At 37.5% G+C, this 22,901-nt stretch overlaps 1 protein-coding gene across 9 annotated transcripts in view; it reads left to right on the forward strand.

The window, feature by feature from the left end:
- trip12 (thyroid hormone receptor interactor 12) overlaps positions 1 to 22,901 on the forward strand; it is a 52,704-nt gene that overhangs the window by 23,036 nt on the left and 6,767 nt on the right. For 8 of the 9 annotated variants that reach the window (XM_058750663.1, XM_058750660.1, XM_058750666.1 and 5 more), the window contains 26 exons: positions 4,636 to 4,741; positions 11,680 to 11,816; positions 11,974 to 12,057; positions 12,540 to 12,635; positions 12,732 to 12,883; positions 13,769 to 13,804; positions 14,000 to 14,095; positions 14,457 to 14,549; positions 14,814 to 14,975; positions 15,223 to 15,291; positions 16,212 to 16,377; positions 16,554 to 16,671; positions 16,848 to 17,004; positions 17,103 to 17,256; positions 18,158 to 18,386; positions 18,661 to 18,779; positions 18,975 to 19,179; positions 19,285 to 19,385; positions 19,509 to 19,683; positions 20,146 to 20,287; positions 20,524 to 20,715; positions 21,031 to 21,182; positions 22,006 to 22,163; positions 22,253 to 22,326; positions 22,419 to 22,618; positions 22,756 to 22,883. In XM_058750663.1, the coding sequence (XP_058606646.1) occupies positions 4,636 to 4,741; positions 11,680 to 11,816; positions 11,974 to 12,057; positions 12,540 to 12,635; positions 12,732 to 12,883; positions 13,769 to 13,804; positions 14,000 to 14,095; positions 14,457 to 14,549; positions 14,814 to 14,975; positions 15,223 to 15,291; positions 16,212 to 16,377; positions 16,554 to 16,671; positions 16,848 to 17,004; positions 17,103 to 17,256; positions 18,158 to 18,386; positions 18,661 to 18,779; positions 18,975 to 19,179; positions 19,285 to 19,385; positions 19,509 to 19,683; positions 20,146 to 20,287; positions 20,524 to 20,715; positions 21,031 to 21,182; positions 22,006 to 22,163; positions 22,253 to 22,326; positions 22,419 to 22,618; positions 22,756 to 22,883 (3,501 nt within the window). The remainder of the gene's footprint in view (positions 1 to 4,635; positions 4,742 to 11,679; positions 11,817 to 11,973; positions 12,058 to 12,539; positions 12,636 to 12,731; positions 12,884 to 13,768; positions 13,805 to 13,999; positions 14,096 to 14,456; positions 14,550 to 14,813; positions 14,976 to 15,222; positions 15,292 to 16,211; positions 16,378 to 16,553; positions 16,672 to 16,847; positions 17,005 to 17,102; positions 17,257 to 18,157; positions 18,387 to 18,660; positions 18,780 to 18,974; positions 19,180 to 19,284; positions 19,386 to 19,508; positions 19,684 to 20,145; positions 20,288 to 20,523; positions 20,716 to 21,030; positions 21,183 to 22,005; positions 22,164 to 22,252; positions 22,327 to 22,418; positions 22,619 to 22,755; positions 22,884 to 22,901) is intronic. The other variant, XM_058750667.1, reaches the window with a different exon arrangement.

Consider the following 22,901-nt stretch of genomic DNA (forward strand, 5'->3'; position numbering starts at 1 on the left):
AGAATTGTTGACATTTTTGCAGATTTATTAAAGAAAAACTGAAATATCACGTGGTCCTAAGTATTCAGACCCTTTGCTCAGTATTTAGTAGAAGCACCCTTTTGATCTAATACAGCCATGAGTCTTTTTGGGAAAGATGCAACAAGTTTTTCACACCTGGATTTGGGGATCCTCTGCCATTCCTCCTTGCAGATCCTCTCCAGTTCTGTCAGGTTGGATGGTAAACGTTGGTGGGCAGCCATTTTTAGGTCTCTCCAGAGATGCTCAATTGGGTTTAAGTCAGGGCTCTGGCTGGGCCATTCAAGAACAGTCACGGAGTTGTTGTGAAGCCACTCCTTCGTTATTTTAGCTGTGTGCTTAGGGTCATTGTCTTGTTGGAAGGTAAACCTTGCACTGAGGAGAGGCTTCCGTCGGGCCACTCTGCCATAAAGCCCCGACTGGTGGAGGGCTGCAGTGATGGTTGACTTTCTACAACTTTCTCCCATCTCCCGACTGCATCTCTGGAGCTCAGCCACAGTGATCTGTGGGTTCTTCTTTACCTCTCTCACCAAGGCTCTTCTCCCCCGATAGCTCAGTTTGGCTGGACGGCCAGCTCTAGGAAGGGTTCTGGTCGTCCCAAACGTCTTCCATTTAAGGATTATGGAGGCCACTGTGCTCTTAGGAACCTTAAGTGCAGCAGAAATTTTTTTTTTTGTAACCTTGGCCAGATCTGTGCCTTGCCACAATTCTGTCTCTGAGCTCTTCAGGCAGTTCCTTTTGACCTCATGATTCTCATTTGCTCTGACATGCACTGTGAGCTGTAAGGTCTTATATAGACAGGTGAGTGGCTTTCCTAATCAAGTCCAATCAGTATAATCAAACACAGCTGGACTCAAATGAAGGTGTAGAACCATCTCAACGATGATCAGAAGAAATGGACAGCACCTGAGTTAAATATATGAGTGTCACAGCAAAGGGTCTGAATACTTAGGACCATGTGATATTTCAGTTTTTCTTTTGTAATAAATCTGCAAAAATGTCAACAATTCTCTGTTTTTCTGTCAATATGGGGTGCTGTGTGTACATTGAGGAAAAAAAGAACTTCAATGATTTTAGCAAATGGCTGCAATATAACAAAGAGTGAAAAATTTAAGGGGGTCTGAATACTTTCCGTACCCACTGTGTGTGTGTATATATATATATATATGTGTGTATATATATAGATATATAGATGCATACACACACACACACACACACACACACACATATATATACATATACATATGCATATGCATGCATGCCCATAGAGTCTGGGAATGTGTCGTCACAGCGGCAATGCATTCTGGGAATTTAGGTCATGGGAGCTACAGCGGAGACTGAGTGGTAGTGAATGCATACGTTTTATAATATTTATATTATTCTACTTAAGATTGCATTGCAGTGGTTAAGGCTTACTGTATCATCAATTGCCATATCCCTTTGCACGGCCGGTGTGGAAAAACGTGCTTTCTCCGCGTTAGAATGCCGAAAAAGCAGAGGTTTTACCTGCAGACATTGATGATGAGGGCTATGGCAATTGATCATTCCAACGTGTTCTAAGTTGAATCATAGAAACATTAAATATGTCTACATTCACTACGGAACTCGGATGAAAATTAAACTGAAACTCGGTATGGTAAACATCTAAAATAAAATGTGGCTTTATAATTAATCTCTGTAGATTTAATATATTATAGATACAGTGATTTGCATTAAACTGTAAGCCCTCACACCACAAATGGAAGGAAATCATATATGGAAATGTTATTTGCGGCAGCTCGTTAATACCCGGCCACTTTTTGTACGGATTAAGTTTCATTTATTTATTTGATCGCTCGCATCGTTGTTTGGCATCGCTAGTAGGAATTTTCAATTTGGTTCGGTCAAGTCAATGTATTTATTTGCGTAGCATCCACAAATACACATCGTTTCAAAGCAGCTTCAAGTTCTGTTACCTCTATAATGGCTTAACTCTTAACACTGAGCAGTTTTACCGGGCAGTATGACGATATAACAATGATCCACTGTTTGAGATCTAGCTATAGTGTATTCTCCCCTTACAAAATTAGCCATGGTTTTGCTACTCTTAATTTGTCCATGGTATTTAATAAGATTGTGGTTATACGAATGGTAATACATAGGCTACACCAAAAACATGGTCGCTACACGTTTGCTATAGTAAAACCATGGTTAATTGTCGTAAGTGTTTTAGCAGTTAGCCTGTATCAGTACCACTGTAGTGAAGGAGACTGATTAGTAATGAATATCTGCAGCCTCTCAGACAAACAATAGAGCAATTTTTATTTTAATTTTTTTATTTAAAGAGATTTACATATTAGTCTGTTTTATTCTAAGCGTATGTAAGATGTTTTTCAAAAAATATTAATGTAAAACGGTCTGCTTTTTCTGTGGTGATTTGCATTTGTTTACGCTGTGTGCTCCTGAGCGTGACCTAAAACAAGGCGGAATCCGACGCGGCGTGACGTAGGTTCCCATTCTCTATACAGAAAATATATTTCACTTAAATCATTAGCAGATTAACAACATGAAAGAAGAAATTGTGCTGAGTTTGGATGATTGTAACGTGCTCCTAAGTTGACGGAAAGGAACCTGAGATGGCAGAAAGCCGTTTTCTTTATTTTGCAAAAGTTCTTTACAGTTTTGAATTGCCTCGGCGACTCTCACACACATACAACATATTTTTGCTAAACTTGAACAATTTAACATCAATTTATTAAAATTAACAAATTACATGTTTAGGAACAATAAGTGCATTGTACCAAATGATTCATTTAAATGCAAGTACATAGTAGTTAAGGCCACCTAATATAAAGTGGGACCAAAATTTTGTATTTTTTCCGACCTTATGTTTTATTGTTACCAAATTCTATGTCTAATTATTTGAAAGCATAAAAACAAGTTTCATTTATTCTTACAATAGCCCTATGATTTTTTTTTGTGTTGTGTATTGCAATTTTTAAGGCGTAAAACATTCATTTATTTTGTCTTTTAATGATTGAAAATTAAACATTTTATTTTTTGGAAAATAAAGGGGATTTAATATTACAATTAAAAGCATTGAAGAAATATTGTATTATCCCTTAAAAATAAGGTTTTTATTTTAGTAGTAGCCTATTACATACATTCTGCTGAACAATAGTAATGTTGGCTATTTCTGCCGCAATGACTTCAAGGTAAACCTAACTTTTATTTTGACGGGTGGCTGTGAATACCTTTACATTTCTGTGTGTATATGATATGAGGATAGTTTTACTCAATTGAAAGTCAAATGCTCGTGAAGTGACTCTCAGAGCAGTTCTGGAGATTAGTTTAATATTATTTAAAATATATCAATTTACTTGCATGTCTCCGTCATTTCGATCTCTCTCTCATGATGCACAACTTAACTGCGTTTAGCAGGTGTGCGTCACTGCTGCTGTGCTGCAGAGATGAGGACTATTTGAAACTTTTTTTTCCACTAAAACTTTGTGTATCGTCTCGGTTTAATACGTGAACAAAAGATATGATCGCAAAAACGATCAGGAAAAAGGGCATTGCATGCAAACTTTTAAGTCATAACATGTAAATATATGTATATAGTCGCCAGTGGCGACCTCTGCTAAAACGTAACTCGCAAATTAATATTTTTACAACTGCTCGAGCATGGAGAAAATGGAGGGCAGCATACAACCAAACACAGCTCGCTGAGGGTGGAAACTATAGCAATGCAGGGCTGTCAATCAAGTCCCCGTGGCCTGGCCCTGTGCAATGTGATGTCACACTGCATGAGAATCAAAACGGCAGGCCTAGTGAGACTGACTTGGTTTGAAGGGGATTAAAAAATGAGGAGTGGGTGGATTTTTATCATTGTAGGGTGGTTGTGGTCTCACATTGCCAACACACATTTGTCCAATCACCATGTAAAAGTGGATTTTGCATAATAGGTGCCCTTTAATTGGTTATTGGCCAGTGCAGTTATCATTTGGTAAAAATCACTATTGGTTGACCTCTAATAAAGATGAGAACAGTACATGTTTAAATTTTTTACAAAAATGTAGTGAATATTTAGTCTTCTCCACTGACCGCTTTGTAAAATGAGAGAAATGAACATATGTATGCATGTATGTAAACATCAGTAACAAATGCATCACAGCCCTTCGCATGTGTGCACAATTTTTTTTTTTTTTTAATCTAAGCAACTGGTCAGATTCGAGTGTTTATATGCTCAATATTTGCTTGTTGATCATATTATACAAGGTTGACACCATCTATTTTAATCCAGTTGTTATGATGTATTATTTTGAATTTACACATCGACACCAAACCTGGTTTAATTCAGTGCAAATAAAAAGTAGTAATAATCAGACACAAACTCCCAAAAGTACAGCATCCTACTTCAGTAGTCTGAAGTAAAAAAAAACTAAAGTTTTAATTCTGTTGTTTCTGATGTGTCATTGTAGCCTGCTGTGGAATAACATGCTGTTCTCTGTGCGATTGATTAAAACACGCTGTTCTCCTGTGATATCTCTCAGTGACTGGCTTTTAAATTAGGCTCGCTATCCTTTAACTGTCTAATTCTTTTCCCTTAAGTTTAATGCTGTATGTTTCTCTTTTTAGGTTTGAGGAAGTCCACTAAGAAGCGTAGTGAGTCTCCCCCAGCAGAGCTCCCCAGCTGTCGGAGGAGCACACGTCAGAAGACCACGGGCTCTTGCGCCAGCACCAGGTACTGAACCACCAGCCTCTTCAAAACCCAGAGCAGCCTACTGATCTAGAACATGCACAAGTTAAACAATTCATGTATGTGCATGGCATTTTTATTGCTCATTTCCTTTGGAGAAAAATTTATGAACACTACACATTTAAGCTAAGCACTTAAATCTTATGGTGTATACTACAGTCTCTGTGCTCACAGTGTCTGTAGACATACCCTTTCACTTCAGTAGGCTGTAGTCAGGGTAAAAGCCATATTACATTTTACGAGGATGAAAATGGCATGCACTTTATAAACTGTCAAAACTCTTATGGAGTTTTTGTGTACTTAAATTGTTTTTTGAAAGATGTATTGTTATCCACTGAGGATGCAATCCATGCTAGTCTTGCTCATGGATCCCTGTCAATCTTCAAGCAACAACTGAAAACTCATCTCTTTCGACAGCACTTGACTTCATCCTAAACTTAAAAAAAAAAAAAAAAAAAAAAAATTATCTTTACTTATTCCTTCCTTTAGTAGTTTGTATTTATTTGAACAATGTCTGAGACTTGGTGTTGCAAGCACTTCGTATGTCTGATTGCCTCTTCAAGATTAATCGCTCGATGTATTCCCCAATTGTAAGTCGCTTTGGATAAAAGCGTCTGCTAAATGACTAAATGTAAATGTAATGTATTTGTTGCAGTCGCATTTACTTTTGTTCAGTGAATTTTCACATACAAAATCCTGGCACCTGAGGGTGAAAGATTTCCCCACACAAATTTGGGAATGGGTTCAAATTAGTCACGTGGAATTCTTTTGTTCGGTTACTTACTTTACTGGAACTTCCAGTTCATCCTCATAAGAAATCGGGTGCAATGTTTTGGATTATCTAGCAGAACTTTTTTTCTGAATGCTTGGTAACCTTGATAATAAGTGTAATTTTAAAGCCATTGTGAAAAACTTAAACTCCACTCATTTCACGTCATTATATCAATAAGTTCAGTTATTGTTGCTTTATTTTATAAAACATTGCAATGTATAAGTAGTCTTTTTATAAAATGACTCTGCGTCATTGCTAACAACGCCCCATTCACACCAAGAACGATTAGGGGTGGGAATCTTCAGCAGGGTTTCCGCGGGTCCTTAAAAAGTCTTAAAACGTCTTAAATTTACTTTATCAAATTTAAGGTCATAAAAAGTCTTAAATTGTACAAGTCTTAATTATGATTTCAAGAGGTCTTAAATTTGGGTACAGACCAGAATCACGATGTAGCTTAATGTGACGATTAAATATGAGCGCAGCACGTTTCAAAGTCAGCAAAGCTGCTTTGTGTTCTGCTGTTACCGCGGAAACCATTCGAAAGCGCCTCCTGCTGGCAGAGAATGAATGTGCATGTTCAATAAAGCTGTTGTTGTGAGTAGTGTATTCATGCAATACCGGAGGCTGTAGTTTCAGAACCGGATTTCTAGGACCCTATAGTTTTTTTTTTTTAAGTTTTTTTTTTTTAATTATTATTATTTTATTTATTTATTATTGTATGTATTTATTATGTCAGGTCTTCCAGCCAGTTCTATCAAACCTTTACAATTAATCCAGAACGTGCAGCAAGATTAATTTTTAATGAGCCAAAAATAATGTAAGAAAGAATGAAGAACATCACACCTCTGTTTATCAATTTGCACTGGCTACCAATAGCTACGACCACTGGCTCTGCACCACTTTACCTAAATTAATTACTTCAGACTTATGTGCCTCTAGAAGCTTGCGTTTTGCAAGTGAACGTCACTTTATTGTTCATCCCAAAGCACAAAATCACTTTCACAGACTTTTACATTAACTGTTCCCTCCTGGTGGAATGACCTGCCCGACTCAATCCCAGCAGCTGAGTCCTTAGCCATCTTCAAGAATCGGCTAAAAACACATCTCTTCCATCTTTATTTGACCCTCTAACTCTAGCACTCTCTATTCTAATTCTATTCTTTAAAAAAACAAAAAAAACAACCTTGCTATGTGTACTGCATTAAGCTAACTGAGACTTGTTATAGCACTTGCATACCATTGCTCTTTTGTTGATTTTGATTGCTTCCATTGTCCTCATTTGTAAGTCGCTTTGGATAAAAGCATCTGCTAAATGACCAAATATTAGTGGCTCATACTATTTTATAGCACTTGCTATTCAATTCTGTATATTATTTTTTAAGGAATTATGTAGTTTAATTGTATACACTTAATTATTGTCCTAACCAACTCCTAACCCTAAACATACCCCGTTGGTAACCCTCTTGAAATATTTAACCTAATTTATTTCAATATATTCTGGTTTTAAATTCAGTTTTCTTGGAAAGAAAGACTTGTGTCTGTGACAGACTTCATTTCAATAGCCGCAGCGCTTCACGTCTGATGTGTGACAAACTTAAAGTGCAGTAAATGGTAAAACACTTGCGGTACAAATTGGTGTGATTTATTAGTACTTTAATAAATGTAAAATAATTTGAATACAAATACTAATTTACAACAGCCAGCATCACAATGAACTGTTTTGCACAGCTAAAAAGGCTAAATGGAGATTGCTGACTCCCCCTCAAACAGTTCACGCTAGCTCTTACATTAAAAATAAGATGGAAAAAATGAATAGTTTCCAAGGATCTAGTCTTTGCATCTGTTTGTTTAATGTTTGAATCAGGTCTCCTCTGTTGGAGTAGATAGCGTTGTCCCAAAAAATAGGGTCCTAGAACTGCAGCCTCCGGTATTGCAGGAACATTAGGTTTTTTTGTTCAGACCAATGTGAAAATCAACCCATGTTTTTACCTTGCAAACACGCAGAGCTGTAAATGTGAACTGGTGGGTCAATAAGAAGATAATTCATTATATAAATCTAAACAGTAAAATGTGTTTGTATGTTATTTAATTAATATAATAATTTATTGATGATAATTGTTTAAATGTAATTCATATTTTTGACTCATCCATTTTCTTAAAAAATGGTTTAAAGGCTGAAATGTGAAGTGTATAATTTTATAAAACTTTTTGTTTTTCTGAAAACTTGTATCTGAACTGTAAATCATGCTTTTTACAGTCATTTTACAGTTTAATAGTTTACCATAGACATTGCCCTACCCTGCTCATATGGTATTAATTTTATTTGTGCAGGTCTTAAAAAGTCTTAAATTTGAGCTTAAAAATCCTGCAGAAACCCTGTTCAGGCACTTCACGATCCGATCCGATTCCAATTCTGGGAGTCACGATCCGATTCCAAAACTATTCTTGATCTACATTTTTTCCCCCAATTAATTCTTCTGCTGTGCAAATACATCTTTACAACTTTACGTCTTAACCAAAATTGGAGTTTATATGCTTTTTGTTTATAGTTGGAATCTCTGTGTGTCAGTACTACCATCTTAAATGTAGGGGTGTGAATCTTGGTTTCATGATTCAATTCAATTACGATTATCATTATCAACTTAATATCACGATGCCTCACATTCTCAGTTTTCAATATTACTGCCAGTGTTGGGCTAGTTACTCAAAGAATGTAATATATTACTCATTACTAGTTACTCCTTTCAAAAGTAATAGTTACTTTACTTATTACTTTCTGGCAATAGTAATTAGTTACACTACTAGTTACATTACTTTTTCTTCACGCCCCACAGAAGTTGTAACTGTGTGTCTTCCAGATAAAATTCTTCTATAATGTTACTACCAACATATTTCTGCCTCATCATTTCACCAAAATCCACATTGGATCGCAGTCAGAAGTTATTACAAACACTCAATAGTGATTGATAGTGACATTCAAGTAGAAGTGTTGTATTCATCTCATTAATTGTCATGTGTAGCTTGAAGTAATTTTTCCGTTACCCATATGTGATTTTAAATTTTATGTATTTTATCAAATCACATGAGTTTGTAAGAAACGGTTTAATTTTCCAAAAATATTTTTAATTATATTAATATAATGTACCACATGCTGATCAGAGGGATGTAATGCCAGAGTAAAGTAAAGCACAACAGATCTCTTTTCCTGACACACTCAATATAATGCAAAATTTCTATCTGCTGAATGTAAGCTTTTCCATATTCCAAGCTTGCCTGCTGCACCGGGGACATCACATGCATGTGCGAGTCATGAAAATTATGAAAATAAATCTAGGAATTCAAATCAGCGGGGTTGAGGCATCAAAAGTAACTAAGCTGTTTTATGGAAAGTAACTGTAATATTACTGAAATCTTATTAGTAATTAGTTACACTACTAATTACTGCAAAAAGAAATATTACAGTAACTAAATTACTATTAACTAGTTACTGCCCAACGCTGATTACTGCACATGGCTACATTTTCATATAAATTTTAAATCAAATTTATTTTGGGCAAAATTTACTTTTTTGTTGTTATATAAGCAGGCTACTTTTAAAAAAAATACTTATTTAAAATAAGTGTTCTTTTAAGTATCTGAAAGTTTACAGACCGTAGTTGTGGGTTTTTCTTTTTTTCATCAGCATTATTGCCCTTTGATTATTACTGTTGAGATCATAGACAGTGGCAGCTTTAACAGGCTGCATTCAGACTAATGCACAGATCTATTTTGTTTTGTCCTGCTCTGAAAACATAACTGACTGTGTGTACTAGAGGTCGACCAATTCATCGGTTTTGCCGATTAATCAGCACCAATAGTTGATTGCCGCAACTATCAGTTATCGGCAAAAATCCATGCCGATTGTTTTCCGGTTTGCAACCTTTGCTGGAGTGGCTGAGAAGGGTCCGCTGGCATTATACAGTACGAGAGCGGCCTCTAGAGGCGGAAATCATTGACAGTACGTGTTGTTTATTTTGACACGTGACACTGCGCGCTGCACAGAGCGGGAAACTCCAGACGTGCATTTAAATACAGCCGACAGAAAAGCCTGCCGCGGAACAGAGCGCGCCATTCACATAGTTTTCTATTAAACGACATTATATTTGTCCCAAATTGCTGTGAATGTACATAATGACTTCACCCTAGGCTATAAATTATGTATTGTACATTTTTCAGCAAAACATTTGTCTTTCTGTGGCTCTAATAAAGTCTGTATGCTTCATAGAAAGCTGTAATAGATCGCGATTTCTATTTCCGCTTGCTCTGTTTTTTTTTAAACACCGAACTTCAAACTCATTTATGAATAAAAGTATGGTTCAGTATTGTTACTGTTATATATATATATATATATATATATATATATATATTAGTGGTGGGCATAGATCTAGATTAATCTCACTGTGATTTTGGAATTAATCTAGATTAAAATGGCTCATTTGAATTCTGCCAAGTAGATCAGAATAAGTTCACTACTAGTAGTAAACAACTAGCAGTCATCAAGAATTTAATATTGATGATAACATTGAAGACATTGTATGATTATTCCTTAAAGATAAGGTTTTAATAGTTTTGGTAGTAGTAGCCTATTACGTTCTGCCCAATGTCTTCAAGTGAAACCGAACTTTTATTTTGACGGGTTGCCGTGAGACACACAGAAGTCATATTTAAATAGACGTTTTGCGGCGTAATATTTACAAATAGGAGTGGGAGTGTGCTCACTTGTGTGTGCGTTTACATTTGTTTGTGTGTGTGTGTGTGTGCGCGAACCGGGGCGGAACTCCGCTGTGCGCGCGATTACAGAGAGTGCGACCATGTAACGTAGAGACAGAAATGACTTGCCGATTTCCATTGGGAAGCTTCTTAAAAATAAATTTTCCCTGAAGCAAACCCGGCGGCTTCATAGCTGCATCCATGTTAGCACGCATACACACAGGTTCAAAGACTCGTTCTCGCCCCCTACAGTGCAATTCGGCTAGGTATACATCCGCGCTAAAATATCAAGGTGAAAGTCATCATAGCTTGCGTAGTATAGACCCAGCTCCCAACCCAACTTTGAGAATAGATTAACGGCGATAATTTTTTTTTATCGCCCGATAAGAGTCGCACGTTAATGCCGATAACGGCCCACCACTAATATATATAGATATTGAGATATATATATAGATATAGATATATATATATATATATATATATATAGATATATAGATATATAGATATATATATATATATATATATATATATAGATATATAGATATATAGATATAGATATATATATATAGATATATATATATATATATATATATATATATATATATATATATATATATATATATATAGATAGATAGATCTTTTATTTATTTTTTAAATACTAAAGCACTAGCTTTCTTTCAGTATCCATTTTGAAAACTATCGGTTGATTAATTGATATCGGCCAGTGTGGTCCAACCTAGCTATCGGTAAAATCCACTATCGGTTGACTTCTAGTGTGTACATCAATTTCGTATAAAAGTATTAAACGCAACTGCAGCCGCAATCGAGCTTCAGGACAAACAAACATAAAGCACACGTGAAAGTCTGTCGGTGCGTGAGTTTCGTGCATCTAATAGGCTACTGCATTCCAAACGGTGTAAATGAAAGCATATCTAATACAAAGCATATCTAACGTGAAACACGGTGGGTGGAAGCACACACTTTCAAGCAATGTGCATGTGTCTCACAGTGGAAATTCTGTGCAATGAAGCCTGCCGTGTCTCTAGCGCGCACATGTGCCATATGTGGGGGAAAAAAAATTAGCTCAGAATCGTTGAAGAGAGAATCGATATTTTATTTTTTCTCCTGCCCCCAAGAATGATAAATGTTAATAATATTGGCGTTCGCACTGATAACATTCTGTTTCTTATCAGTGTGTGCTACAGTTGTCATCTTTCGCTTTAAATGCTCACGTTCTGTAAAGTTGGGTTGGGTTGATTCTGTACTGTTTGGCTATGGACATTTTATTGAAGTAAATAGTTTATTTTGATAGTTTGGCATCATTTTAGTCTAGTGTGTGGATATGCACATTTTAATGAAAATATTGGTCTTTCTCTTTCCCTGTTGTTTCTTTTCTTTCTAGTCGGCGAGGCTCAGGCCTGGGCAAGCGCGGAGCAGCCGAATCTCGCCGACAGGAGAAAATGGCCGACTCCGACAACAACCAGGATGGGGCCAATTCATCGGCCGCGCGCACAGAGGAGACACCACAAGGGGCGTCAGGTAAAAGAGCAGCAGTGTAATGAGATTTTACCGTACATTGTATGTGATACTATGACCGTATGATTTAAGAGTACAATGACTTTGTCTTAATGTCGGCATGAAATGTTTTATTGTATGTTGTGGCCTCCTATGCTCATTTTCTCTTTCTGCTGTGAAGCATCTAGCTCAGTGGCTGGAGCGGTTGGCATGACCACCTCTGGAGAGAGTGAATCAGATGACTCTGAAATGGGAAGACTGCAAGGTGTGTGTGCTCTACCTGTCATTTCATTCATTTCATTGCAGTGTTTTTTTTTTAGTTTTTAGGTATTTGTGAAGATAATAAAATTGTATTGTAAAAATAATCTTGTGCATAGAATGTGTTTGGGTGCCACTAGAAAAGGGCTTGAGTTTATCAGTGTTCATTCATTGTTCAGATTTAGCTCACATCTGCTAGAATGGGTCAATTCTCAATATAATTGACTGTGATTTTTGATTATTTAAAAAAAAAAAAAAAAAAAATGCCCTAATTTTTACATCATAAAATACTGGCAGTGCACTGTAAATGTGTTTTTTGTTGTTGTTTTTTGTGGAATTGTCAAAATACATTTTTTTTTTTTTTAATTCATTGGCATCAAAGTGAATGAAAATGAAACCGAAACATCTAGTTTTGTGTAAGGTTTTGTTTAATTCTCTCTCTCTCTCTCTCTCTCTCCCCTCCTCTCTCTCTCCCTCACTCTCCTACAGCTCTACTGGAGGCCAGGGGCCTTCCTCCTCACCTGTTTGGCCCATTTGGGCCCCGTATGTCTCAGCTGTTTCATAGGACCATTGGGAGTGGAGCTAGTGAGTGACCTTGACTTATGTTTGTAATTTTTGTGGGATGATTGAGTATTTCCTCTGCTCAACATGTCCGTCTTCTGTCTCTCTCTGCACTTGCAGGCTCAAAGGCACAACAGCTGCTACAGGGGCTTCAGGCTACAGGAGACGAATCCCAGCAGCTCCAGGCTGCTATAGAGATGTGCCAGCTGCTAGTGATGGGTAATGAGGAGACGCTGGGAGGATTCCCTGTCAAGAGCGTTGTACCTGCCCTGGTGAGTACTCTCCCTGCATAAGGAAATTCACCTGGACCTTGTCTAGTTTACACAGTAGTTTATTCTGGCCAAGAACTGCCCTATTAGACCGTAAGGGGAAAACAAATATTCAAATGATCCACAAAATAATAATAATGCCAGAAAGTACTTGTAGGGTACTATTTGTTTATTCAAATTTAAGGCCATAAAAAGTTAAAAATGCTGTTGTGTGTTCTTGCAGTTTTCAGAGCAGTTTGCAATCAGTGAACACTGTGCATTTATGCAAAACTATCACTTATGATCTGCTTTTGAAGAATTATAGCAGTGTTTACTTTATGGTGTTTATATCATACCTGCTCATTCTTGGCTTTCCTTCTAATAATGCTTTGTATACAGGGGTTAGTATTGCCACAGTAGCTTTTTCATTCAGGCGTCTGTCCTTTTTGTTTTTGTAAATGTACAGTGTTAACTATATATTTAAAATGAATATGAATATAATAATTTAGAACTGACTCATCCCTTTGAACAAAAAAAAATGTTTTAAAGGCTGAAATGTGAGATTATTGATTATTTTATTAAAAGTTTGGTGAAGACCATTTGAGCTGTAAAGTTGTTTAAATCGTTGACTTTTTTTTTTTTTTTTCAGTAATTTTACTCTTTAGGATGTTATAGTAGATAGTGCCCTACCTTATCCAAATGCTGTTAATTTAATTAGTGCAGGCCTTAAAGCTTAAAAACCCTTATATGTAAAAAAAAAAAAAACACTTGTAGATACCCTGGGTTGTTCTTTTTAAAATTCATAATCCAAGAGATAAACAATGTCCTTTCTGTGTTGAGTCAAGCATCCTCTCATGCCTTTCTCTTCGTACCCTCACATCCTACTTTCTTCTTTTCTTCTTTTTGCAGATCACACTATTACAGATGGAGCATAATTTTGATATTGTGAGTATTAGAACTTCTGTGAGTGGGTGCATGTGTCCGTGCAGAGTCAGAACACTGTGCGAGCCGATCAAGGCCAACTGTAGTGAATCTATCACCTGGCAATGATCTCAACCATCTATTCACAGTCATTCAATTTTGACACTTAAAATTAGAAAATAATGTAATAACTATTCACCCCATGTGTCCTTTCCTCAGATGAATCATGCATCTCGCGCCCTCACCTACATGATGGAGGCCCTGCCACGCTCCTCGGCTGTGGTGGTAGACGCCATCCCTGTCTTCCTGGAAAAGGTAAATTGCACCTCACCATTCCTTTGAAACTTGGCTGCCAATTATGTGGATGACATAATTAAAGGTGCTATATCAAGGAAAGTAGGTTTTTCTTTTGAAATAATAGTATGAATATAGACATAGAATTTTGCCCCGCTCACTTTTTACCAACTAAGTTGCAAAAACAAGTTATCAAAAACAAGTAACAACATCACAACCACTGTCACGTATAACCACTTACATTCACATATTCAGTGTCTGCCATCTTGATGGGAGTCAGACGTTTCATATATGAGGAAGTTCACCAGTCATGAAAAAGGTTGTTTAGAAGAGGTGTCTTTGTGTATGTTGTCTCAAATCCAAGTTTCCCTTGTGTCCACAGCTTCAGGTAATACAGTTTATCGATGTGGCAGAGCAAGCTTTGACCGCCCTGGAAATGTTGTCACGGAGGCACAGCAAAGCCATCTTACAGGCTGTGAGTACTGATGCTTTCTGAGTGTCGTGTTACTTAAATACTAGATCAACCAATATAAGACACCGGTCAAACTGAATTAAATTTAATAATCACAAAAAAAGCATTAGTATAGAGTAGATGTGTGGACACAGATGTGCTTTGAATGTGGAATCTGTTCTATTGGCCCCATTTTATTTTATTACAAAAAATGATGTTTCACTAAGGCTGTGCTGTTTGTTTGTTTATTTATTTATTTATTTATTTATTTTTTATAAATGTCTATAGGGAGGTCTGGCAGACTGTTTGCTGTACTTGGAGTTCTTCAGCATCAATGCTCAGAGGAACGCGTTAGCCATCGCTGCTAACTGCTGCCAGAGCATCACGCCAGACGAGTTTCACTTTGTCGCTGACTCTCTGCCCCTGCTCACTCAGAGACTCACACATCAGGTGATGAGCTGAAACACAGCAGACATCTCATTCACATTTACAAGAGCTGATGCACGGCTGTCGTGTCTGGATATGTAACACAAACATAAACACCCCACAAGGACGTAAGCGATATGTTTGCCATAGTGTTATTGGTGTGAATCACACCTGTTTGACTTTCAGATGCCGGACTTCGGGTGTAAACAATAAAATCAACACTGTCTACCTCAGATGTATCAGCATTTTTATTATGACTTTTGTTTTACAGGATAAAAAATCTGTGGAAAGCACTTGTCTCTGTTTTGCCAGGCTGGTGGACAACTTTCAGCATGAGGAGGTGAGAGATGATTACTTGCACACACAAACACGGCAAATCTTATTAACCTTAAACCTGTGTCTGATCAATTTGAGCAAATTTGTTTGTTTAAATGGTTTATTTCAAGGGAAAAATAAGTAAATAAATCACTTGATGTTTCAGGAGTGCATAATCAATTTTAATGGATAAGTTTACTTTTTTTTTTTACTTTAAAGCAGCTTTGTATTGTTACACTGTCGGTCATATATGTATTAAATCTATTATATGTATTAAATACCTGTACACAGATAATCTGCTTTTGTTTGTCAGCGAAATGCATTGTTTTGCATCATCTGGTGGCTTTCGTTAAAACTACAGATTTTGAACATCCACTTTTTATATTTCAAAAATGAATGGTGGGTGTTGACATTTTGGCAAAAGTTAACACCACAGGTTTTTCTTTGCTTTTTTTAGTCGTGTTTAGTCCTTTTTTCTGCTTTTCATTCTCATTTCTGGCCAGTCATTTAAAGTGCATTTTAGTAAATAATGTTTGTTGTTACATCTCTCCATTTACTTATTATGTAGCCTCCATAATTTAATATGCGAGTTCAACTGATTCAATTTGAATATTTCATACAAATGGGCAGCATGTAGTTTTTTTCTTTATGTAATTATAAATACATATTTCCTCGAAGAATATTTCAGAATTCCGGAGTTAAACACTACAAAATATTTATCTCCGATTTCATATCTATGATTTTTTTTTAGATTAAGCTGTTTTAAATTTTGGTGAGAATAGGACACAAGCACTAGAAAAATTAATTAAATTAATTAAACAAAAAAATGGCAAATGTCAAAACAACTTGTCTGTGCATTGGCCGTCACTACTCTGGTATGCAAAACATTTTTGTGCATTTAGTGTGACCTCATTAACCGCTGCCCTGTGTGTCATTGTGTCACAGAACCTGTTACAGCAGGTGGCATCACGGGACCTGCTGACCAACATCCAGCAGCTGCTGGTGCTCACTCCACCCGTGCTCAGCTCCGGCATGTTCATCATGGTAGTGCGCATGTTCTCTCTCATGTGCTCCAACTGCCCATGCCTGGCTGTGCAGCTCATGAAACAGAGTAAGTCACATGTATGAATAAGGAGTCCTGTTTCGATTAGGAACACCAACACTGAATGTGGTTCTTAAGAGCAGTTTGTTTTGCACATATATTCAAGATCAAGGTTGATATGTGGCCTGTTTTATGAGCTTCAAGTAAATGTATATTGAGTGACACTGCGTACTGTGTGTTTGTAGATATAGCAGAGACCCTGCGTTTCCTGCTCTGTGGTGCATCTAATGGGAGCTGTCAAGAGCAGATTGACCTTGTTCCCAGAAGCCCCCAGGAGCTTTATGAACTCACCTCACTCATCTGGTATATGAAACCTCTCCTTAATTGTGTGTGGTTCTGTCAATGACATCTGATTAACATGCTCGGAGTAAACGGAGAAATTATTATGAAGCTTAAAGGATTAGTTCACTCCAAAAATGAAAAATGTCATCTTTGCTGTAATGAGTGTTTGATCACTGTGTTTTATCTCTCTGCTGTAGTGAGCTGATGCCATGTCTGCCCAGAGAGGGCATCTTTGCGGTTGACGCCATGCTAAAGAAAGGCAGTGCTCAGACCACAGAGGGCGCCATCTGGCAGTGGAGAGATGACAGAGGCCTGTGGCACCCGTACAACCGCATTGACAGTCGCATCATTGAAGTATGTTCAGCGCAGTGCAGATATAGTTAGCGTGGCATTCAGAAGACCAGTTAATGATTCAGAATCACTATTTGATCTTAATTGCTCACTTTTTTCAGACTGCACACCAGAACGGAGAAGACGAGATAAGTCTGTCGACACTCGGCCGTGTCTACACCATTGACTTCAACTCTATGCAGCAGATAAATGAAGACACTGGCACTGCCCGTGCCATTCAGAGAAAACCCAACCCTCTGGCCAACCCCAACACAGGTGCGCATGCCACACTTATACTATATTAAATACTCCTTGAAAAAGTTCTATGTAATGCTTCCTTGCCTCAATTTTGTTGTAAACTATCAGATAGAGGAGGTCTTTTATTTTTATTTTTTTCCAAATCGAGGGATTTTTTTTTCAGATATCAACAACTAAAATTGGGAAATATGGCAGAAAAAAGTAATCGACAATAGTTTTTAAAATCAAAATATAAAATAGTGCAGAACTTCATTTGAGATAAATTAAAAGCATTAAGATAAATTAAAAATGTTTAATATGAAATATATAATCTACAAGAAATGCAGAAAGACAAGAAATTGTCTTTTGAAGCAAGAGATTGGATAATCGGAAGCAAGATAAGCTATTAAAGAAATTTTGATTAAGATCTACTTCACTTCATGTCTTCTTTAGAGCGCATGTTTGTTATAGCAAATTGGATCGCCCTCAACTCTGAATATGATCTGCACAATTCAAAAGTAATCTCTTTTTATACAAAATGGCAAAGTAAGGCAAAAATTATGTACCTATCCTTGACTGTCTTTTAAATCTTAACATTGAAACTGATGTTATCGTCTTATATTGTCGACAAACATGCAGTACTCCAAGGCCAAAGTTTGTGAAAGACTTGGAAGTGTGGATAAGTAAAACCATTCATCGTAATCAAATAATTCTACAAAGCAACTATCTGCGCCATTTAATCAACAAATATGATATTGGACAGCCTCTACTGTCAAATAATTATGACCATTGGGAAACAAACACACAATGGAATCAATAAACAGGGAATTTCTAATTTTACTTCCATAAATGGGGCACATTACCAAATTAAACAGGATATTTAGCAAGAATAAAATGTTTCATCATAATAAATAGAGTAAAACTGTGTCCGTCTTCACAGGAGGGCACTTGGAGGTGCGGCGAGAGGACGCACGCGCTCAGCTGATGAAAGAGGACCCTGAGCTGGCCAAGTGCTTCATAAAGACTCTGTTTGGGGTTCTGTATGAGGTGTACAGCTCCTCAGCTGGGCCTGCCGTCAGACACAAGTGCCTTAGAGCCATCCTCCGGATCATCTACTTCGCAGATGCAGAGCTGCTTAAAGACGTACTGCGCAACCATGCTGTGTCTAGGTCAGTCTGTGAATGCAGAGCTCTGTGTGTGCGGTTGGACAAACTTGTTTACTTTATAAAAATCAATAAAGATTTCAAAGCAAAAAGATGTTAATCATCGTCACACCACACAGCGTTAGTGTGTGCACCTGTTTCCATTTCACAATGTAATTGTCTTCCGTTTTAGTTGTACATTTAAGTGAAGATACGTGGCTTATGCAAAGCTTGTAAGAGTGTTTGTTTGGTTTGACTAATCCTGAACTAATGTGTGCAAATGTTTGAATTTTGTCTGTAGCCACATAGCTTCCATGCTGTCCAGTCAGGACCTGAAGATTGTAGTGGGCTCTCTGCAGATGGCTGAGATCCTCATGCAGAAGCTTCCAGATGTGTTCAGTGTTTATTTCAGGCGGGAAGGTACTGGATCTGGTTTTTATATAAGCTTCACACCAAACCTCTGCAGAAGTTACTTCAAAGACTCAGATCTTACTGGCTGTGGCAAGATTACTGAAAAACCAAAAGTTGTCTCCAACATTCCTGCAAAAATGTATATTTGATTACAGTAATGCATTACACCCAACACTGCGGTTTTATTGCTTTTGTTCTGTTTAGGTGTTATGCACCAGGTAAAGAACCTCGCTGAATCCGAGGTGTTCCTCACCAGCCCTCCGAAAGCGTGCACCAGCGGCACAGCTAGTCTTTGCACCACCACCATCACCACAGCAACTTCTACAGCTGCTTCTAACGTCACACCTGACTTAGGCTCCCCCAGTTTCCAGCACAGCATGGATGACTCGCTGGACCTCAGTCCGCAGGGGTATAGAGCCACTCTCACATGCAGCGTTACTGATCTAGAGCTTGAAGGCTTGGTAACTAATGTCTTGCTATTTAAAGTTTAAAAACAGAACCCTCTGTTCTCTAGTAGGTTGAGTGATGTTCTGAAAAGAAAGCGCCTTCCTAAAAGAGGACCAAGGCGTCCAAAGTACTCCCCACCCAGAGACGATGACAAAGTGGATAATCAGGGTATGTTGCACACCATGTGTTGCAAGTTACGTGTTTGAGTTCTCAATGCTTTTTTTTTGGTGTCATCTTTTGTTTGACCATTGTGAATGCCTTATTACCTTACTCTGCGTGTCTCCTCCACAGCTAAGAGTCCTACAACCACACAGTCCCCCAAGTCCTCTTTCCTGGCCAGTTTGAATCCCAAGACCTGGGGTAAGCTGGGGACTCAGACAAACAGCTCCAACTCAGAGCCGTCGCGCACTGCAGGGGTCAGTGGTCTGGCACGAGTGCCACCCAAGGACTCGGTTTCAAACAACAGGTAGAGCTACATGTTTAATTGTGTTCTGATTATATATGTTTTTAAATTGTTTGTGAATGGGAATGTGAATTAGTTGATAACGAACATCATTGTTGTGATACAGCAATATATAAACTACTGTTTAAAAGTTTGGAATCTTAAGTTTTTTTTTGTTTGTTTTTTTTTGTCTGATGTTCACCGAGGCTGCATTTGTTTTTAAATAAATTTTTAAAAACAAGAATTTTTGAAATGTAATTTATACATTTATACAATTTCTTTACAAAATTTTACATGAATTACATGAAATTGTAATTACATTTAATTTCTTTACAAAACGTATAGAAAACGGCAAGTGTTTAGTAAATAAATGAGATTGAGATTGTGTAATTAGGTTGTCACTGTTGTTCTTCAGACTCTTGGTTACAGTTTTGAGGTTGCGAAATACAAGTTTTTTGATATCAATAGTTATTTTTTATGTTTCAGGGATAAGATAAAGGCTTGGATAAAAGAACAAGCCAGCAAGTTTGTGGAGCGTTACTTTAATTCTGAGAGTGTGGATGGAAGCAACCCTGCACTGAATGTCCTGCAAAGACTCTGTACTGCCACAGAACAGCTGAACTTGCAGGTAACTCCAGACACACAGTTAGCATTTGAAGCAATTATAAAGCAGTTATTATGCTGATTCTTTCATGCTGCCTAATTTAAATGTTTTGCCACAGAAGCAATAAGCATGTTATGAAACACTTTATGATGCTGTTTATCACTTTTTAATGTGTACAGTTTAGAGAGAAAACCATATTGAGTTTTTGTTGTCCAGTGGAATGTATTCTTCCTCTCAAACTGTTTTTATGCACGTTTCAGGTTGACAGTGGCGTAGAGTGTCTAGAGGAGATAAGCAGTATTGTATCTGAATCAGATGTGTCCTCCTTTGAGATCCAGCACAGTGGGCTTGTGAAGCAGCTGTTGTTGTATCTGACATCAAACAGTGAACGGGACACTATCAGTAGAGACGAGAGAATCAAGAGGTTCCTGCATGTGTTCTTCGGCTGCCCGGTTAGTCACACTTGAAAAAACACATCCAGCTTCCTGTCTCTCTCAATGCTGATTTTCCTGATTTTTCTCCAAATACTATCAATAATTACTTTTAGCTGAGCTATTGGCACAGCCTACCCCAAAGCTTCTGACTCTGAAATTTATAGGAATATTTATGTATGATATATAGAGACAGCAAGGCATCTCACTATGTTTTGTAACAGTGTTACACTTTTCCCTTAGCGCTGAATGTATTTGACACGTTAATTGGGCTGTTTGTTTGTAGTAGTTACTGGTGTTATCAGTGTGACTCATTGCTTGTTGTATGTGATTCAGATACCAGGGCAGGAACCTCTGGGACGTTTGGACCCAACAGAGAATGGCCCACTGCTGGCATTGGTGCACAAGATGAACAACTGCCTTAGTCAGATGGAACAGTTTCCTGTTAAAGTACATGATTTTCCCAGTGGGAACGGCAACGGAAGCAGGTAATTCCCTCTGTACTCTCTTCTTTAATGTTCTTGTTGTAAATGTATCCATGTTATCTTTCCATTTATTTTTGGCTTTCATATTCTACTTTGTTTTAAAAATTTTATTATTGATACAAGCCAAAAGCTAAGATTATATGTGACCCTGGACCACAAAACCAGTCATAAGGGAACATTTTTTGAAATTGAGTTTTATGCATAATCTGAAGGATGAATAAATAAGCTTTCCATTGATGTATGATTTATGATAGGACAATATTTGGCTGAGATACAACTACAGTAGTCAACATTTTGAAGTGGATCAAAAGAGGTCTTTTGGTTTTAGGACAACTTTGATGATGAAAGGTTTTGAATCATGTCAAATGTTGGAATCTGAGGGTGCAAAAAAATAAAAATATTGAGAAAATTGCCTTTAAGGTTGTCCAAATGAAGTTCTTAGCAATGTATATTACTAATCAAAAATTAAGTTTTGATATTTATGGTAGGAAATTTACAAAATATCTTAATATCCTAATGATTTTTGACCCATACAATGTTTTGTAGCTATTGCTACAAATACACCCGTGCTAATTATGACTGGTTTTGTGGTCTAGGGTCGCATATAACAAATTAATGAGTCTGACTTTGATGGAGAAATTGCTGCTTTAAAGCAATTTAAAACATAAGTTTAAAATTGTAATACAAACTTGGTGTATTTTTAATGAATGCAAACAAAAAGGTTGTGATTTTCACCAGAGTTAAAAACAAAAGATTTAATGTGTTAACAATCTACATGATTTTGTATCTTTTTATCTCATGCTGATTGTTGTTCTTTTGTTTGCAGGGGTTCACAAGCCCTTAAGTTCTTTAACACACATCAGCTGAAGTGCCAGCTGCAAAGACACCCAGACTGCACCAATGTAAAGCAGTGGAAGGGTGGGCCGGTCAAAATTGACCCTTTGGCCCTGGTACAGGCTATTGAGAGATACCTTGTGGTTAGAGGTAAACACACAAGAATCTGAACATGATGTTCTCAGTTTTCTGGTTTCTGAGTTCTCAGATGAGATGGTTGACTTTTGCGGTCTCCACAGGGTATGGAAGGATCAGGGAGGAGGATGAAGACAGTGATGATGATGGTTCTGATGATGAGATTGATGAATCTTTGGTACGGATGATTGTTTTCATAATATTTACTTAGTAACTGTGATCAAAATGGCAATCTTTTTAATACTGTGGACTGTGAACTGTTTCCCAAAGGCTGCCCAGTTCTTGAATTCTGGGAGTGTACGTCACAGGCTGCAGTTCTACATCGGAGAGCACCTGCTGCCGTACAACATGACTGTTTATCAGGCTGTCAGGCAATTCAGCTTACAGGCCGAGGAGGAGCGAGAGAGCACAGATGATGAAGCAAATCCTCTGGGACGGGCTGGCATCTGGACCAAAACACACACTATATGGTACACAACTTGCACGCCATTTTCTTACTCTTTCAGAAATCACTAATGTTTGTCTTTTCCGTGAATGTCTGCAACCCTATTATTTGACCTATTTTGTCTTCATAGTGCGTGTTAATATGTTTGTTTGTGTGTTACAGGTATAAGCCAGTCAGAGAGGATGAAGAGGGCTGTAAAGACTCTGTCGGAGGGAAGAGGGGTCGCGCACAGACGGCTCCCACTAAAACCTCCCCTCGAAATGCCAAGAAACAGGACGAACTGTGGCATGGTAGGGAAATATCATGTC

The sequence above is a fragment of the Onychostoma macrolepis genome, chromosome 18 (genome assembly GCF_012432095.1).
Source record: "Onychostoma macrolepis isolate SWU-2019 chromosome 18, ASM1243209v1, whole genome shotgun sequence".
Classification (NCBI taxonomy): Eukaryota; Metazoa; Chordata; class Actinopteri; order Cypriniformes; family Cyprinidae; genus Onychostoma; species Onychostoma macrolepis.